The 15666-nt window shown below is 43.8% G+C and overlaps 1 protein-coding gene across 1 annotated transcript in view; it reads right to left on the bottom strand.

Moving 5' to 3' along the window:
* LOC310799857 (mucin-5B-like) overlaps nucleotides 1-15666 on the bottom strand; it is a gene marked incomplete at its 5' end in the record, with an annotated part of 57454 nt that overhangs the window by 15685 nt on the left and 26103 nt on the right. Inside the window, 18 exons of the mRNA XM_083662461.1 lie at nucleotides 664-915; nucleotides 1017-1060; nucleotides 1918-2065; nucleotides 2250-2378; nucleotides 4356-4512; nucleotides 4942-5181; nucleotides 5435-5611; nucleotides 5841-5951; nucleotides 6424-6562; nucleotides 9946-10097; nucleotides 10640-10749; nucleotides 11413-11462; nucleotides 11949-12204; nucleotides 13204-13336; nucleotides 13433-13527; nucleotides 14321-14485; nucleotides 14851-14988; nucleotides 15247-15328. Coding sequence (XP_083518587.1) covers nucleotides 664-915; nucleotides 1017-1060; nucleotides 1918-2065; nucleotides 2250-2378; nucleotides 4356-4512; nucleotides 4942-5181; nucleotides 5435-5611; nucleotides 5841-5951; nucleotides 6424-6562; nucleotides 9946-10097; nucleotides 10640-10749; nucleotides 11413-11462; nucleotides 11949-12204; nucleotides 13204-13336; nucleotides 13433-13527; nucleotides 14321-14485; nucleotides 14851-14988; nucleotides 15247-15328 — 2578 coding nt within the window. The remainder of the gene's footprint in view (nucleotides 1-663; nucleotides 916-1016; nucleotides 1061-1917; nucleotides 2066-2249; nucleotides 2379-4355; nucleotides 4513-4941; nucleotides 5182-5434; nucleotides 5612-5840; nucleotides 5952-6423; nucleotides 6563-9945; nucleotides 10098-10639; nucleotides 10750-11412; nucleotides 11463-11948; nucleotides 12205-13203; nucleotides 13337-13432; nucleotides 13528-14320; nucleotides 14486-14850; nucleotides 14989-15246; nucleotides 15329-15666) is intronic.

Below are 15666 nucleotides of genomic sequence, written 5' to 3'. Positions count from 1 at the left end.
AATTTGCCATTAACCCCTCTTTGCAATGTGATCAAAGTTTCTCAGTGAATTATAGTTGATTGCCTCACTGAATTATCTGTTAATACCCAATTTTAGGAGCAGAATTAGACGTCCTGGCGTGTCACGTCTGTGCGTAATGACGTATCCAAAAGGAATTCCTCTGCACTGCACTGCACAGCGCGGAGATTATGATGCGCTCAAGCGCAGCGGGGTGCTTTTCAAAGATCTTAGTGCAAAGTAATTGCGCGCATGCTGACGATAGGAGAATGCCATCTGTGTCCCCACATTTTGCGGGGACACGCCTTGTTTGGCATGTGGCACGCCTACTCCATGCATGTCCAGTACAATTATACCAGGCATAGATGTAATAGCGTTGCAGGGAGAATACAAATGCGCTTATGCACGCCCCCAATTTGCATTGCGCATGGCGTTAAACAGGTGCAAAACAAGCGCAAACGCAAAATTACTGCTTTTGCGATATAGGGTCCATATAGGGTCCATTGTCTACCTCAAATTGAAAAGTTCAAAAATGTTTCCAACTTCCAGGGCACAAAAATTCAACAGTCTCAAAATGTTCTGTGTCATATTTACATCTTTCCTTCCCTACCAGAGTACCTGTATCTCTAACCATAGTGTTCTCCAAAGAAATTGCCTTTTTATTACCAGGTGTGGAGAACGTGAAGATAGTGGTTGGTGCCAATGTTGTGAAGATCTCTGAAACTGTGCTGGGCGCAACTGTGGTGAATGGGGTTGTAGTAGGTCCAGGGGTTGTGGTGCGTTCGCATGGGTATGTGTCCCTGGTTATGGTCCCATTGGCTCCACACACAGCTGTGATGCAAGATCCAACCCCATCCGTGGTGTTGTAGATAGTCGACCCATATGGATAGGTTTTCCCATTAACGAAGCATGTGCACTCTGCATATTCAAAGTATAATTGTTTCTGTCAGTAGCAGATATACTGGTATATGTAAGTAGATTGTATATGTTAATGGGTTTGAAATCAATGTTCTTCTTACTGTTCACATTGTATTGGCATCTCATTCCAGACATTGTACAGGAGCTTTGAAATAGAAGGAAAATGGTCTTTGTAATATTGTTTTTGTGGTATCAAATTCAGATTTTGAGCATGGAGAACAGCACATGAGTGTTGCAATTATTTCAGAAAAAAAGAGGATCATTGATAGACAGGCAACATGCAAAAAGCTGCATCATCATAATAGCTTACATGTCTGGCACAATCAGTAAGCATACTGACAACCACACTGATTTCTATGCAGGACTTGCCTACATAAATAAGGGAATAAAAACTAAAACGTCAAACAGCTCAAACTAAACTAATCAGGGTGGTATTGGATCATACTGTAGTCCCTTGACACATGGTGGTCCTCCTGAACTTAAGAAGTTAAATTGGGTGACAGTATTAAGTAACAGAAGAGTATTGTATTTGAAATTGAGGTTCACTTCAAAAATCCTGCAAGGTAATGGGCCACAATTATTTTAAAGACCCTGGCAAACAAAATGCACCAAAACCTTCCAACTGTGTAATTGAGGGTCTTAGGTGACTAATTGTAAGCCTAAAAAGTAGGAGATATTTGTTTCAACCCAAATCCTAAATATTGCCATTTCCCCGTTTTCGCTGTTTACTGAGGCTGGGGTTGAAGTGGGCGGTGCTTAGGGCTCAGAAATGACCATATCCCATCATAAAGGGATATCCAATCATAGAGGAGACTGAGATGCGCTGTCATTTGGCATTTGCCACTCGCCCCAGAAGGCCGTTGCAGAGTGCTGAGATTCAGCTGCTGTTGACACAGCGGGTCGGGAGAGACCTCAATCTCCAGGGAGACACACATCAGGCTTATCGGGGTGCTTACCCAGAAGAGCAAGGACAGTCAGATGAGTTGTTTGTGTGAGACCTACCAGTCGTTACAGTTTTCTGATGGAACCTTCTCTCCGACACTATAATGGTTGCCTTGATTGTCATAGCAACCACACTGGTCCCTGGCAACACATTTCATGGTGTCTTCATCAAAGTAAGGTTGGGTAGGAGGGCACTGGGGATAGCAGCCTGTAACACCATCAGAACATTATCAACAACCTCAGTAACTGTAACAGTAGGGACTACAATACCCACAATGCAATACAGGAACACAGAGAAAGAAGTTAAACACTGACCATGTGCTTATATTACCCAGATTATGAATGATACAAAGTGGGTTGATTGTTGGTAAAGCCATCCTTTAAGACTCTACCTTCCAGTGCTGTGATGAGGTTAGAACAGTTTCCTGATGGGCTCCTGCATGTCTTCATACACCGAGCTCCACAAGGCTTGTAGTGCCACTCACAGCCATCGGGGGTGTTGTAGTAGTCACAGAACATAGCTGCGAGAGACAAAATAAGTAGCCAACATGTTACCCCTTGCTATGATTAGGGTACAGACAGACACAATGGTATTCTACTGAATCTAGCAGTAACAGTGTCACGGTCGGTTTGGTTAGTAGCCATGTTTGTCACATGTTTGAGCGGATGATTGGCTATGTACCTGACTTGAGGGCGTGCCCGACCGCACGTAACGGGGGTTATTTCCAGTAGGAAGTAGGAAGTGAGAGAGTTGGGTGGCGCTGCATATCTTGCTTGCACGCCACGAGGATGCAAAGGAAACCAGAACCCCTAACCAACTAACCGACTATGACCAACTCAACTAGATAATCCGTATTGTTTATTTCCTTTTGTGAGTCCATTAGGTTATCATTAACACTTTGAGTGCCACGGCCCTTGGGCAAAAGGTGCTGTACTGTGCCACATAGGCCGCAATGCATTTTAATATAGCCATATCATTTTTTGTGTTCCTCTTATATGGACAACCAATAGCCTCAATGAAACTTTGAACCCTTCTGTTTCATTTAAAAAAAAAAACTGTGTTTATAAACCGTTCCATTTTGGAAATACACCCCTCTGAAAAAGAGTGTTTTCGACCGAAAAGAGCATGCTGAAATTAGTTTTTGAGATAATCACATCTTTATGTTAGAAAGGCGACAGAATGAATTCTGCTTTGAGTTCGAGCCTGCTGCTTGCTGCCTGGGTGTGTGTGTGTCAATGGTTGTATGCTGTTAGTGCCCTGCGTGCCCACCCCCCCTCCTCCCCCTCCTCCGTGGTGGGAGGAGTCGAGTGTCTCTGCTCTGCGGTTTGCTCTGTTTGCTCTGCACTGAAAAGTCCGCTGCTTGCATCCCCCGCTCCTTCACAGCGTGTCCTCGGCTCCCAGCCGAGAACAATGTAACCCCTCAGAAAGACCCCGCTGTCGCCGTGTCGGCAACTAAATCATATGGATGGACCATAGCAGCGGACACGGATGGGGCTCAACCGTGGCAGCAGATGACTGCTGTTGTTCACAGGCACAGCCAAGTAACGTTATGCTTCAAGCATATCAATGGCGATTTCCGTTTCCTAATGACTTCTTCTCTCTTTTCTCCTGGCCTCTGTCTAATCGGGAGGGCACTGTCGCCACCTAAGGGTTCTGTAAAATAGGCTAGACACACTCAACAGCTCCCATATTGTAAGAGGCGATGTAAGAGGCTTAGATCGACATTCCCCCGTCAAAATATGAATTTGGAGTTATTGACGCCATTTGGCGTCGCTGGCAGTCTACGGTAAATTTCTCTTGACGCCATATGGCGTCGCTGGCACTCAATGTGTTAAGTAACCACCCTCCTCACGTTGTGAAGTTAAAATCAAACAACACCACCAGTACCGACCGTACTGTCGCTGCCCTGAAAGCTGTACCAAGGGGGCGGACAACCACCACCCGGGGGAACTATGAGCGCTGAACAGAGGTATGTGCTTCAACCTCACCAAGAAGTTATGGTTGCATTATGCTAACGTTCACTCAGACAAGCACTATTGCTAAGTGTCCGGCTAGCTGGCTAGTCGAACCCTTGACCAGTGGTTCTCAAACTTTTTCCAAGGACCACTAAACTGACGCAAATGACACCATGGACCTCCAAGATTATGTCCCAGGGTCCCCCATCTGATGAAATATTTTGCTTTTAGATGTTTTATTACAGAAAGTGTATGAAGCCCATGACCAACATAGTCTGTCATTGTGTTACTTATGGATGGCATTATAGTGAAAATAAATTATTCCACTTTTTGCTACCGCCTCAAGGACCCCTGGGGGTCCCCGGACCCCACTTTGAGAACCATCGCCCTACACTACAAACAATGTTAAACTAATGTTAAACTTAATAACTAACCACTAGCAGGGACACCCAACAGTGGAGCTACATATTATTAGCGGTGGTTTTCAACCGTGTTCTAGCCATCTTCTGGCTTAAAAGCTCTCCTTTTGCATTAAAACTCACGGCAGATCCTTGGAGTTCGCCAGCTGACACAGGCTCCAGCTTCATTGCAGGCTTTGGCGTAGGCAGCCACAGCAGTGCAGAAACACTCACAGTCTCCACCGGTGTCACACGCACACGAGTCTCTCACACAGGAATCATAGTATGGACCAGGGTCCACCTTAAACACACAACGATGAATTGTTTATTTCATTGATAAAAGACGAGAGCAAAACAAAATAAGATGCCGGGCGTCCGGGTAGTGTAGCGGTAGATTCCCTGCCTAGTGCCTACCAAAACGAGGGTTTCAGGTTCGCAACCTGGACCTTATTTCCAGCTTTAAATATTATTTTTAAGTCACCCTGATGAGTCTGATTTGATTACCTTGCCTGAACGATCATTTGTTTTGAACTGCAACTTGAAAACGAATAAAGCAGGGCATCTGAAATGCTTGTATTTACATCTTGTAAATATCTTATTTTCTATCTATTTTCTATCTTATTTTATTGTGTGTGTGTGTGTGTGTGTGTGTGTGTGTGTGTGTGTGTGTGTGTGTGTGTGTGTGTGTGTGTGTGTGTGTGTGTGTGTGTGTGTGTATTGCCATAGTTACCTGTGAATGACAGGTCTGGAAGGTGACGCTGTTGATGATGTTGCACTGCTTCTGGGACCAGGCTGACCGGTAGGGGTTGGAGGCACACGGGTTACTGACCAACTGGGCATTGGGGCAGCTAGCTGAAGCCTTCCAGCTGTTACCAAAGCCGAGAACATCGACCACCGTCTCAAGGGAGCGTGTGGTGAAGTCATTCTTACTATTGCCATCATAGTTTCCACACAGACCACAGACTTGACCCTAAGGAAGAATAAACCAGATATAGAATTCACTGCTACTGTATATCAATTGGTCTATTGGCACTAGACCACTGATCACAGAGAAGAGAAGGACATACTGTATATCTTCTCATCTTACTATCGGGAATATGCCAAAATGTTGGCATGTTGTTGTTCAGACTAGAATTACCTGGTCCAGTTGTTTACCTGGTCCAGTTGTTTACCTGGTAGAGTTGTTTACCTGGTACAGTTGTTTACCTGGTTCAGTTGTTTACCTGGTACTTTGCACTGAGTTTGATGAACAGGCTGGTCTTCTTGTCCCACATGAGCACAAGTCCCGGTCTGATCGTCACCACCAGGTAGTTGCCCATCTTTCGGACCTGAGGGGGGAGGACCTTGCTGCTGCCCTTTACCACCTGGAAGCCGTCGTCTTTGAGCTGGAACTCATTAGCCTGGAAGAATCCATTGAACATTAACATATTTTAAGTGTGTTTCTGAACCAATCATGTCAACTGGATCAGATTCTCACAAGAAAAGGATGACAACAAATTAAGGAATCCATTGTTTAGTGTGATTTTAAACTGTTTTTCAATTCTCCTACAATTTTATATTGCTACATTGACCTAATGTATAAACAGCCAGGTGTCTGCATTGTAAGTGTGTTGTGTTTACTGCACTGACCCCCAGGAAGATCTTGATGGCCTGTGAGCAGGTGGTTCCTGTGGTTCCACAGGGAATGTTCTCACTGACCACTCTGAAGCTTCCATTCCCCTGGCCATTTCCACAGTAGTCCTGAAGGACGCACACACGTGCACACACACACACACACACACACACACACACACACACACACACACACACACACACACACACACACACACACACACACACACACACACACACACACAGTACATATTTGACACCATTCCTACCCATCTGTCTGTCCATCCTTCTTTCTGTATATTATGGAGATGGGTTGCCCTAGCAACTTCTCAGCTCGCATGATGGCTAAGCTGGAAAAGCAACTAGCCGGATTTCGTCAAACTTAGCATTTTAAAACAATAACTGCTAACCTCTTGAAGCAACTAGCATTCCGATTATGTTAAGTTTGTTCCATCTGACGCTACCGAAACCTTCAGAATGCAGAAATAAGGTCAGTTTAATGCCTGACACGGGATTCCACAAGTTTAAGTTGAGAGGAAGCTTTTCCAGCGTAGCCGCCAGGCGAGGGGAGAATTGCGTCTGAGGCTAGCTAGGACCTTACCTGGAGGAGGGTGTATTCACACTGGCCACTGAAGTCAAACCTCTTATCGTCAAATGTGATGTAATGTCCATCGCCATAGATGACACAAGTCCCATCACATTCATTGGTGGTGCATGTGAATTTCCTGTCACTGCAATAGCTGCGTAGACACAGACCATACACACACTTTCAAACAAAAAACATTTTTAACTCTTTAAAAGGTGCAATGTGTAATATTTGGATATTTGCTTTCTAGTCAAGTAGATTTGGTAGTTTATTACATGGTAGCAAAACATTTGCCTCGGGAGTCTTTTTCCAGGTCTCCCCAGCTCTACTTCCTCTTCCTGGACTGAGGGTAGACTCGAAGCAACAGTGGCTTACTAGTGCCTCTTGAGGTATTACAGGAAAGGACTAGGGGCTAATTGGTGCTAATGCTAATTTCAGTAGATCTCCGGAACACTTAACACGTTCACTGCCATTGGCGAGTTGACTCGTCAAAAAAAATCCAACGGTTGACTGCCATTGACGAGTCAAGTCGTCAAAAAAAAAAAAAAAAATGTTTTGACGGTGGGACGTGGATCAACGCCCCACACGTCTCCTATAAAAATATGGGAGCCACCGAATGTGTACAACCCATTCCACCGACCCACTAAGTGGCGACAGTGCTCTCCAGACTAGAAAAAGCCGAGCCAAAACTGCAGGGGAACGCGCGAGGAAACCATTCTCATACTGTAAAATGGATTGGCGAAAACGCTTTCGCTTTCGCGCTGAGAGCTGGCGGTGGGGGATTGCAAATTTGCATAATAGATTATGGGTGCAACACACTTTGAAACACGCAGCATAAATAAGACCAGAATCGCAAAAGCTTCATCAAAGCTCTCAACCGAAACCCCAAGAAACGAGCGAGCCCATCCAGACTCGCCCAAAGAGCGGCCGCCAGTGTCGCTTGTGACACGCCCGCTGCAGAGCCAGGGAGGCAGGAGGAGAACACACACGGAGGGAGGAGTTTGAAGGAGAGGGGGGTTTCCTGCTGTTATGGAGGAAATTACTGTTCAAAACTATTGTTTAGATGTCTGACGTCTTACTGATGCCAAAAATGAATGGTTAAAGTGACTGTTCTATCGAATTTCACAAAAAGCCATTTATCTCAGCTCAAATTTTCAGACGCTGAAACCATGCTGTATTCAAGTGCTAATGCCTACATAACTACTAACTCTACAAACTAACTCTTTTAGACAGAGAAAGCACACATTCTATTAGTTCTTTTGAGATATTTTGTGTTCACAAAATCTTAGCAGAAAATAATCCTCGGCTATTGAAAGATGAGCCAGAATCCTCAAAAAAAAACCTTGGCAGAAGCTACCTACAGTAAAAAAAAACGGCTGGCAGTGAATGTGTTAAAGTTAGAAACCGTTGTTTCTCAATGTTGTTTGAATTGAACTTATGAACTTAAATTCTGGCAAAATCTTAAACATTGCACTTTTAACTTTTTGCACATTTTCATTTGCTAAAGAATGATTTCAAAACATATTTAATTGAATGCTTTTGCTAGTGTGATCTGATCTGATCTGATCCAAGTACGCTGTCAGAATTACACTTACAGCAGCCAAAACTATGCAATATCTGCAAAATGTTTGTAATGTAACATGATAATATAAAATATAATCTGAGTGTTTTTCTGCGCACGTCCATGTGGTTAAGCTGGTGTGTATGTGTGGTGTGACTGAGGCAGTCTTGTAGTCAAGTTGAGTCGGACTCGTGTCAGAGTCCTGGAAAGTCATTTTCAGGTCTCGTGACTCGGACTTGGACTTGGACGTCAGCATTCATGCATTCGGACTTGGAAGTTGGAGATAGGGGCTTGGACTTGTTAAAGTCGAGCTGAACCCAAAAATGACTTTTCTTTTCTTTTAGTTCAAATACCTGGGTATGCAGTGCACCTATTTAATAATGTATGCAAACAAAATCACAACAATCTAATTTCTTTAGTTTTTCACACTTTTTCACATCAAAAGTTCATTTTTCAAGATTTCATTGATAACAGTAATGTACAGTTTGCTGACGTCACCTAGTACTATCAAATTTCTACCCCATTTCAACCAATCATACATATCACGACATGCAGCTGTCAATCAAATCTTCATTTCAGGATAATTTTCTCTTCCAAATGAAGTCGAAAATGGCGCCTAGTGCCTGTCATCTGGCAGAATTCCTATCTCATAAACTAACTACTAACTTGGCCAATTGTTAGAAACATGAACAAAAAACAAAAACTATAATCTCTAAGAATGCAAAGAAATGTAACTGGCTCGTTAAAACGCGCATTCCAGGGATATCGTATCGTTACAGCAGCGATAATGGCGCGCGCATCCGAGAGCTTGGTTGTCAGGGGCATGGCCGTAACTAGCTATGAGGACGGGGAGGTCCGGACCTCCCCTAATATATTTTTTTTTTTTTGCAGGCCAGGCCAGGCCAGGCCACTCACTGAACAGCAGGCCAGGCGCCGCCTATTGGTTTACTAGTGGTTTTATTACTTTATTCAGGTTTAAAGTGGGTGCATCTCATTGTAATCATGCATGATGCCAATTGCCAAGCTCCCGAAGTCAGGTATGCAGGTGGCTATATGCATGGTTTCAGTTTCATGACCCAATAAGTAACAAAAAGAGGTGGTGTAAAGTTAAAAACAACATAATATATTTTATTTTATTTTTCAATCGTTCCTATCAGGAATAAATAAATGTCCCTCTGTATGTTTTTTTTATTATCGATGATGACTTTGTGTGTTGTGTACGGCTTGGGTTGTGTACCTGTGTTTGTAGGTGTCATTTTGATATGAATTTGGCTAAAACAGTTTGTGTTTGTTAGTTACAATTATGTTGACAGGAGAGCTGAGCAGGTGGTGACATGAAAGAGAATATACTGAATAATGACATCACAACAGTATAATCCTAATGTTGATTTAAAATGATATATTACTCTAAATATGGCTAAAAAAGGGGGGGGAAAAAACTCAAATTTTTTTCGCCGGCGCCCGGAATCCGCCTCCCCTTGCTGGACCTCCCCTATTTCGGAACCCTGGTTATGGCCCTGGTCAGGGGTCGCACTTCGGAGATTCCAGGCCGACGTGCTGCACTCTCCGCTCGGCAACACGAAGGCAGCTGGCTGCCTGCGGGTCGCTGAGCTCCACTCCTCCCGTCAAAAGGCTCTTCCCGAGGGGAGCGCCACGACACACTGAATCCCACTCTATTTGGAGGCGGAACACGCCAGGATTGGCCAAAGCCCAATCCAGTCCCCAGAATTGTCAAATAAAATCATCGACGTGATACTATGACCCGCCTCTCAACCTGTCATCTTAGACAAACTATGTTTTCAGTCTGAAACGGACTCATTATGCACGTGACGAACAGGTTCAGTTCGACTTTAACAAAAGAGGGGAGAATTTCAGTGCTAGAAACTAGCAATGGCAATGCTTGCCCTTGCACCGGGCATAAGATAGGGCCCATATACTGACTTGACTACAACAGTGGACAGAGATAGTGTACAGACCAGGTGTTGCAGAACACAGTGAGTGTCTCTCCAGGCTGGTAGAGCAGGCCATTGTGCAGACAGGGACAGCTGGACTCCTTGACGCAGCCTCCTGTCCCATTTGACACCAGGCCAGCAGGGCACATGCAGCCAGAGGTACACGCTGTACTGATCTGCAGCACACATGGGAAGGAAGGACATGAGTCAAACAGGGTCTGTGCATGTGCCTGTGTGTGTTAGGGTTAAAGCCCCTGGAAACCCAAATACACAATAACCTTCTACCTGTGTATTGATTTTTTTAATGTGTGTATTGACACATTTTCATTCTCTCTCAGAAACAAAGAGTTATCTACTGATAAATGCTGTTGTTAAGTGCACTAAAAATTTTTTTTTTTTTCATTCATATGTTTTCTTTTCCTTTTACAGAGTTTAGTTTTTGGATTATTTGTGGACATTTATTTAGTTGATACATTTGTTTCACAATGCAGACAGCATTACTGTTAAATAAATGTTCATTTGAGTTCAGCAAGTTTGTGTCTCATTTGTTATTATTGAATTGTTGCATTTTATCACGTGAAGAAAAAGAAAAGAAAAACCCAATATTGTATATCAGCGATCGCCTGCCCTGCTTTCTCGATATCAGCGTCGGCCATTGAAAAACCCATATCGGTCGAGCCCTAATCTTGTGTCTTTGTGTGTGCTCTGTTATACTTACACAAGCCATGTCCATAGTACTGCAGCTCTTGTGACACTCTGTCCCAGTGGTACCAGGCTCGGCAGTGGAACAGTCAAAGTAAACCATAGGAGCAGCACAGGAGGGTGTGACTGGATGGAGAAATAACAGAGGAAGGTTGAGAAGCATGAAATACCATAAATATCACTGCCTTCATATTGTAGGGCCATATGATTTCCACAATGCAGAAGAAACGGACGGAATCATGGAATTTGGTAATAAAAACATGGAATAGCGCAGAATTTCCCATAATTTGGTTGAAATTCATAAAAGTAGGCCTAATTAATGATCAAAATCAAGAGTACCTACCGTAATTATTGTAGTAACCTAAAATATGTCATAATTGTAAAACAGGCCTAGAATAATAATTAAATTTTTTGAGACGGGGGTCAAAGACAGGGCCATGAACATTGCAACAGTCAGTAAATTTAGGATACCAATTCAGCTCCAGCATACTCAATTGCCTGTGATGAGTCATGCTCGTTTAGACCTACAGTATTAGTAATGTTGATAGGTTAATTTAGACTTAATAGTCTGTGTTACCTTCATGATAAGGTTCAATTATGTTTTGCGGCTCCAGACAGATTTTTCTTTCTTTCTTGGCCAAAAGAATTCACGGTGATTTCAATGGCAAAACCAGTTTGCTGCTCAGGTACTCGGTTGCTGAGAAAAAGCAGCTGACTACACAACTTGCTAGCTAAACTGGTGATGGAGCCATAACCTGACTTGAGGCCTATTTCTATTTGGAAACCTACCTTCCAGTCTTGGCCTCCCTGTGCACTTGAGAACTCCTTGTCTGCAGGTGCTATGAAAAGAGGAGAGGACATGAACACAGTAAGCATCATCATCGTAGCCGTAGCAACCTATATTGGGAAACGGGAGGCCGTAAAATGGTGGTTCGGCCGCCATCAAAGTCTGACCAGACTTGATCATTGATAAATTGTGATAGAATGCTATTTGTATTTGATTATTATAATGTAAGTCCTGACCCCATAAAGGCTATTACACACCAAGAGCTACCTGAATAAACAGCACAAAATTGTGAGGTGAATTTTGACCCACCTCTCAATCACAGCAACAAATGATGTACTTTTCGGAGGCAAATTTTCATATCGGAAAAAATATGTACCGCACTTTTGCTCACTGGAATTTCGCTGTTGGTATGCACGGTTACATTGGCTGGATATAGGTTCGAAAAATATTATTGACGTGCGAATTAATCGCGCACACAAAAACGCCCCTGGTGTGCAAGGACATAAATGCGCCAATCTTGCGGTGACTCTGTGCTTACCAAGTGGAGCCTTCGTTGGTGACAGTCTCTCCGGCAGGGATGATGGTGTCCTTATCGTAGCAGGGACACTTGGCGCTGGCCATGCAGTGGCCCTCCTCGTTCATGTAGGTTCCCTGGGCACAGCCACAGCCGTCCACAGGGGTGAAGCTGGCCTGGCAGGCGTAGTCTGCCTGGCTCAGGGAGCGACAGCTCCGCCCACACGACGTCATGTCGTAGCTGTACACAGTGTCTGTTGGGCAGTAGTTCGCGTAATAGCCTGGTGGACGAGACGAGAAGTGAGTTTGTCAAGTGTGTGAGATTTAGGGGTCAGTGTTGGGACTAATTAGTTACAGACCCTATTTTTTTTACCATTTTGTACAGACGCTGGAAGTCATTTTGTATTGGATACCTTGTTCATCGGCTTGCAAAGCATGCTGGCATACCTGGCGGCGGACCACAGTGACGAGAGGAGGGGCCAATTTGAAATCGACCAATTCAAGAAGGAAAGACAGCGAGACAGCCAATCAAGTTGTAGCTGTAGCTAGGGATAGGAACATCATAGAGAGTCGGAGTTCAAGGGGTGGATAGGGGCAGTGGCTTGGGGGATATGGGTGGTGGGAGGGGCGTGGTGAGGGAAGGGGGTGGGACTAGGGAAAAGGGGCCGTAGCTAGGGACAGGTAGGTCGTAGAGAGTTGAGGTTCGAGGGGTGGGTAGGGGGAGTGGCTAGGGGTGTGTGGGTGGTTTAGGGTCAGGGGTAGGGTACAGGTAGGGATAGGACCATTTTCCATGTTGAAAATGAACCACATCTCACCACAGATAGTTGTTTACAGTGTGCTTCTCACCACACATAGTTGTTTACAGTGTGCTTCTCACCACAGATAGTTGTTTACAGTGTGCTTATCACCACACATAGTTGTTTACAGTGTGCTTCTCACCACAGATAGTTGTTTACAGTGTGCTTATCACCACACATAGTTGTTTACAGTGTGCTTCTCACCACACATAGTTGTTTACAGTGTGCATCTCACCACACATAGTTGTTTACAGTGTGCTTCTCACCACAGATAGTTGTTTACAGTGTGCTTCTCACCACACATAGTTGTTTACAGTGTGCTTCTCACCACAGATAGTTGTTTACAGTGTGCTTCTCACCACACATAGTTGTTTACAGTGTACTTCTCACCACAGATAGTTGTTTACAGTGTGCTTCTCACCACACATAGTTGTTTACAGTGTGCTTCTCACCACACATAGTTGTTTACAGTGTGCTACTCACTACAGAGCCTTCCTTCCTTCCTCCAGCCGTTAAGCTGGACGCCAGCAGCTGAGCAGGCACGGACGTAGGCAGAGACGGCAGCACACATGCAGATCTGATTCTTCACACAGTTACAGGTGTCGTAGATGCAGTTCTGTGATGAGACACAAGGAGGCAGGTGACATCAAACAGGTGTGTGTGTGTATATTAAGCATGTGTGTTTGTGAGTGTACATACTGTGTGTGCTTACATCTTTGTATACAGTGGGGCTGATGACGGAGTGGCAGGGAGCGAACGCTCCTTTAGGTCTTGTCAGTTTGCCGCACCAGCGCTTGGCAAAACGCTCTGAGACACAAACACATACAAAACACAGTTGTTAGAAAACGTGGTGTGGTGTATAACAGAATTGGACAGCATCCTATTGCAGACATTCTCTGTGTTTATTCGCATTTCTATATGGAGTTCCCAACGGAAAGCCAAGTGACATAAATTCATACATATTTCGCTAGCTAATGTATCAAATTTCAAGAATATCTCTACACATTTAAGTATTATAAAACATTAAGTTACGCACTTTAAAGCCTTTGGAGCCTTAAATGCCAGTTTAAATCCCAGCGACAATCACTTTGTGTGGATAATCGGTATTCTCTGATAAATGGAAAAGTAAGAGCTTTGAGTGCATAGCCTGTACGTCTTATAAGTATATATTCTATAACATTGTAAATGTACAGGAAGGGTTAATAAAGCGTTAATATTGAGTATATGAATATAACGACATGGACGAATGTAAGTGTCCGGAATTGGAAAAATGGGTGTGCTGCCATCCATTTGCAGGGACTGGAAGAAAATCACTTACAAGTTGAGGTAAAAATTATATAAAACAAACAAAAAACACAGATGGAGCATTTCCTAATTGATGAGAAACCTCCGCGATGAAATATATTGGTATACATGTTTGTGATTTTTTTTTTTGTCATGGCTGTCCGAAATAGGATACCGTGACGCTATATGGTGTGATATATGTTAATATTGTGTGGTGCAGTATTGTATGGTGTGATTTATTATGTTGTGACAATAAGGTATTCTATTTTTCCTATATTTAACAAGTCATATTGTATCAGAGAAGGTGCAGTTTTACCTTTCCACACACTCTGGCTACAGGGGTGTGCCAAGTTAGCCTTGACGTCAGGGCAACTGGCCCTGGTTTTCCAGGTGTTTGCGAAGGCCACAGCAGTGCCCTCCACCAGCCCATTCATGGCTTTGAAGTCATCAGTCACCATGTCGTTAAAGTTCCCACAGAGACCTGTCGGTGAGAGGGAGGCACCCGAGAGCAGTGTTAGGGGTTGTTATATTACACATTACTTAAAAAAGTAATGATTTACTTTACTTAATTACTCCCTGGAGAAAGTAATTCATTACACTACTCCGCAGCAATAGTGCCCCTGGAAACAGGCAACATCTGTATATACTACTGAAACATCCTTACATACACGATGGGAAACATACATACATTATAATCAAAAACACACTATCCTAAACCATTTCAATGTAAATGGCACCTCCTTTATTTGTCCACTCCATGATGAGAGGACAGGTGTTTAAGCCACACAGGAAAACATAGAAGAAACCTTTTCTAGACTTCTTCTAGAAGTTGTGGAGGCATCATACCACAGGTGGTTCCCTGAAGAGCAGGGGCAGCTGTGATGAAGACCTGCATCATAGGAGACAGCTGCACCATCAGCTGGAGGCCCACCTTGGTGGTGATGACGATGTAGAAGGAGGATGGTTGGAAGGCGCTTAGCTCCGCTGCAACAGTTAGAAGATACTTCAAAAGTCCATAATCACCCTATCAACATTATCGCAATTTCCCGTATAATGCCAGCTTTATACCTACAGGCATTTCCATCCTGTCTTATGAACAAGTTCTACATTATGAAGAATTATTCCCCGTAGTTCCCGTACTCTCTCATACAGTATGTGTGCAGTACTATTCAGTTGTTAACTGTGAGCTTCGATACTAACTCAAACTAGATGGGATACAAGAGGCATGGTAGAACAACTCACGTGTGAACAGCGGAAGCTGAGAAATAATCTGGTTCACATAGACTTGCCCTCCCGCCCGCCCTCTCGCCTGGACTTTGAGAACCTGTTATGTGGAAAGACAACGTTGAGATCACAGCAAACCTGGGTCAAACAGTATTTGCAAATAATTCAAGGCTTTTGTTTTAACCCTTGTGCCATGTTTTAATATACTTAGGTTAACATTGCTTCCCACAAAGGAGGAAAAAGATAGCTAGATTGGCAACACGTTGTATTCAAATTAATATGGTTAACCGGTCAGAGTCGTTCTCGACGGTTAAACGGTTAACGGTTAACCGTCACATCCCTACTTTGTAGAAAGGTTGGTCATGGGCCAAGGATGAACTAATACTACTATATTACTAGGTAACACTTCATAATACTGTAACACAAAAAATGGGTAGT

The sequence above is a fragment of the Poromitra crassiceps genome (genome assembly GCF_964638095.1).
Source record: "Poromitra crassiceps genome assembly, chromosome: 28".
NCBI lineage: Eukaryota > Metazoa > Chordata > Actinopteri > Beryciformes > Melamphaidae > Poromitra > Poromitra crassiceps.
Note: the sequence above shows the minus strand (reverse complement) of the source record. Positions and strands in the feature narration are given on the sequence as shown.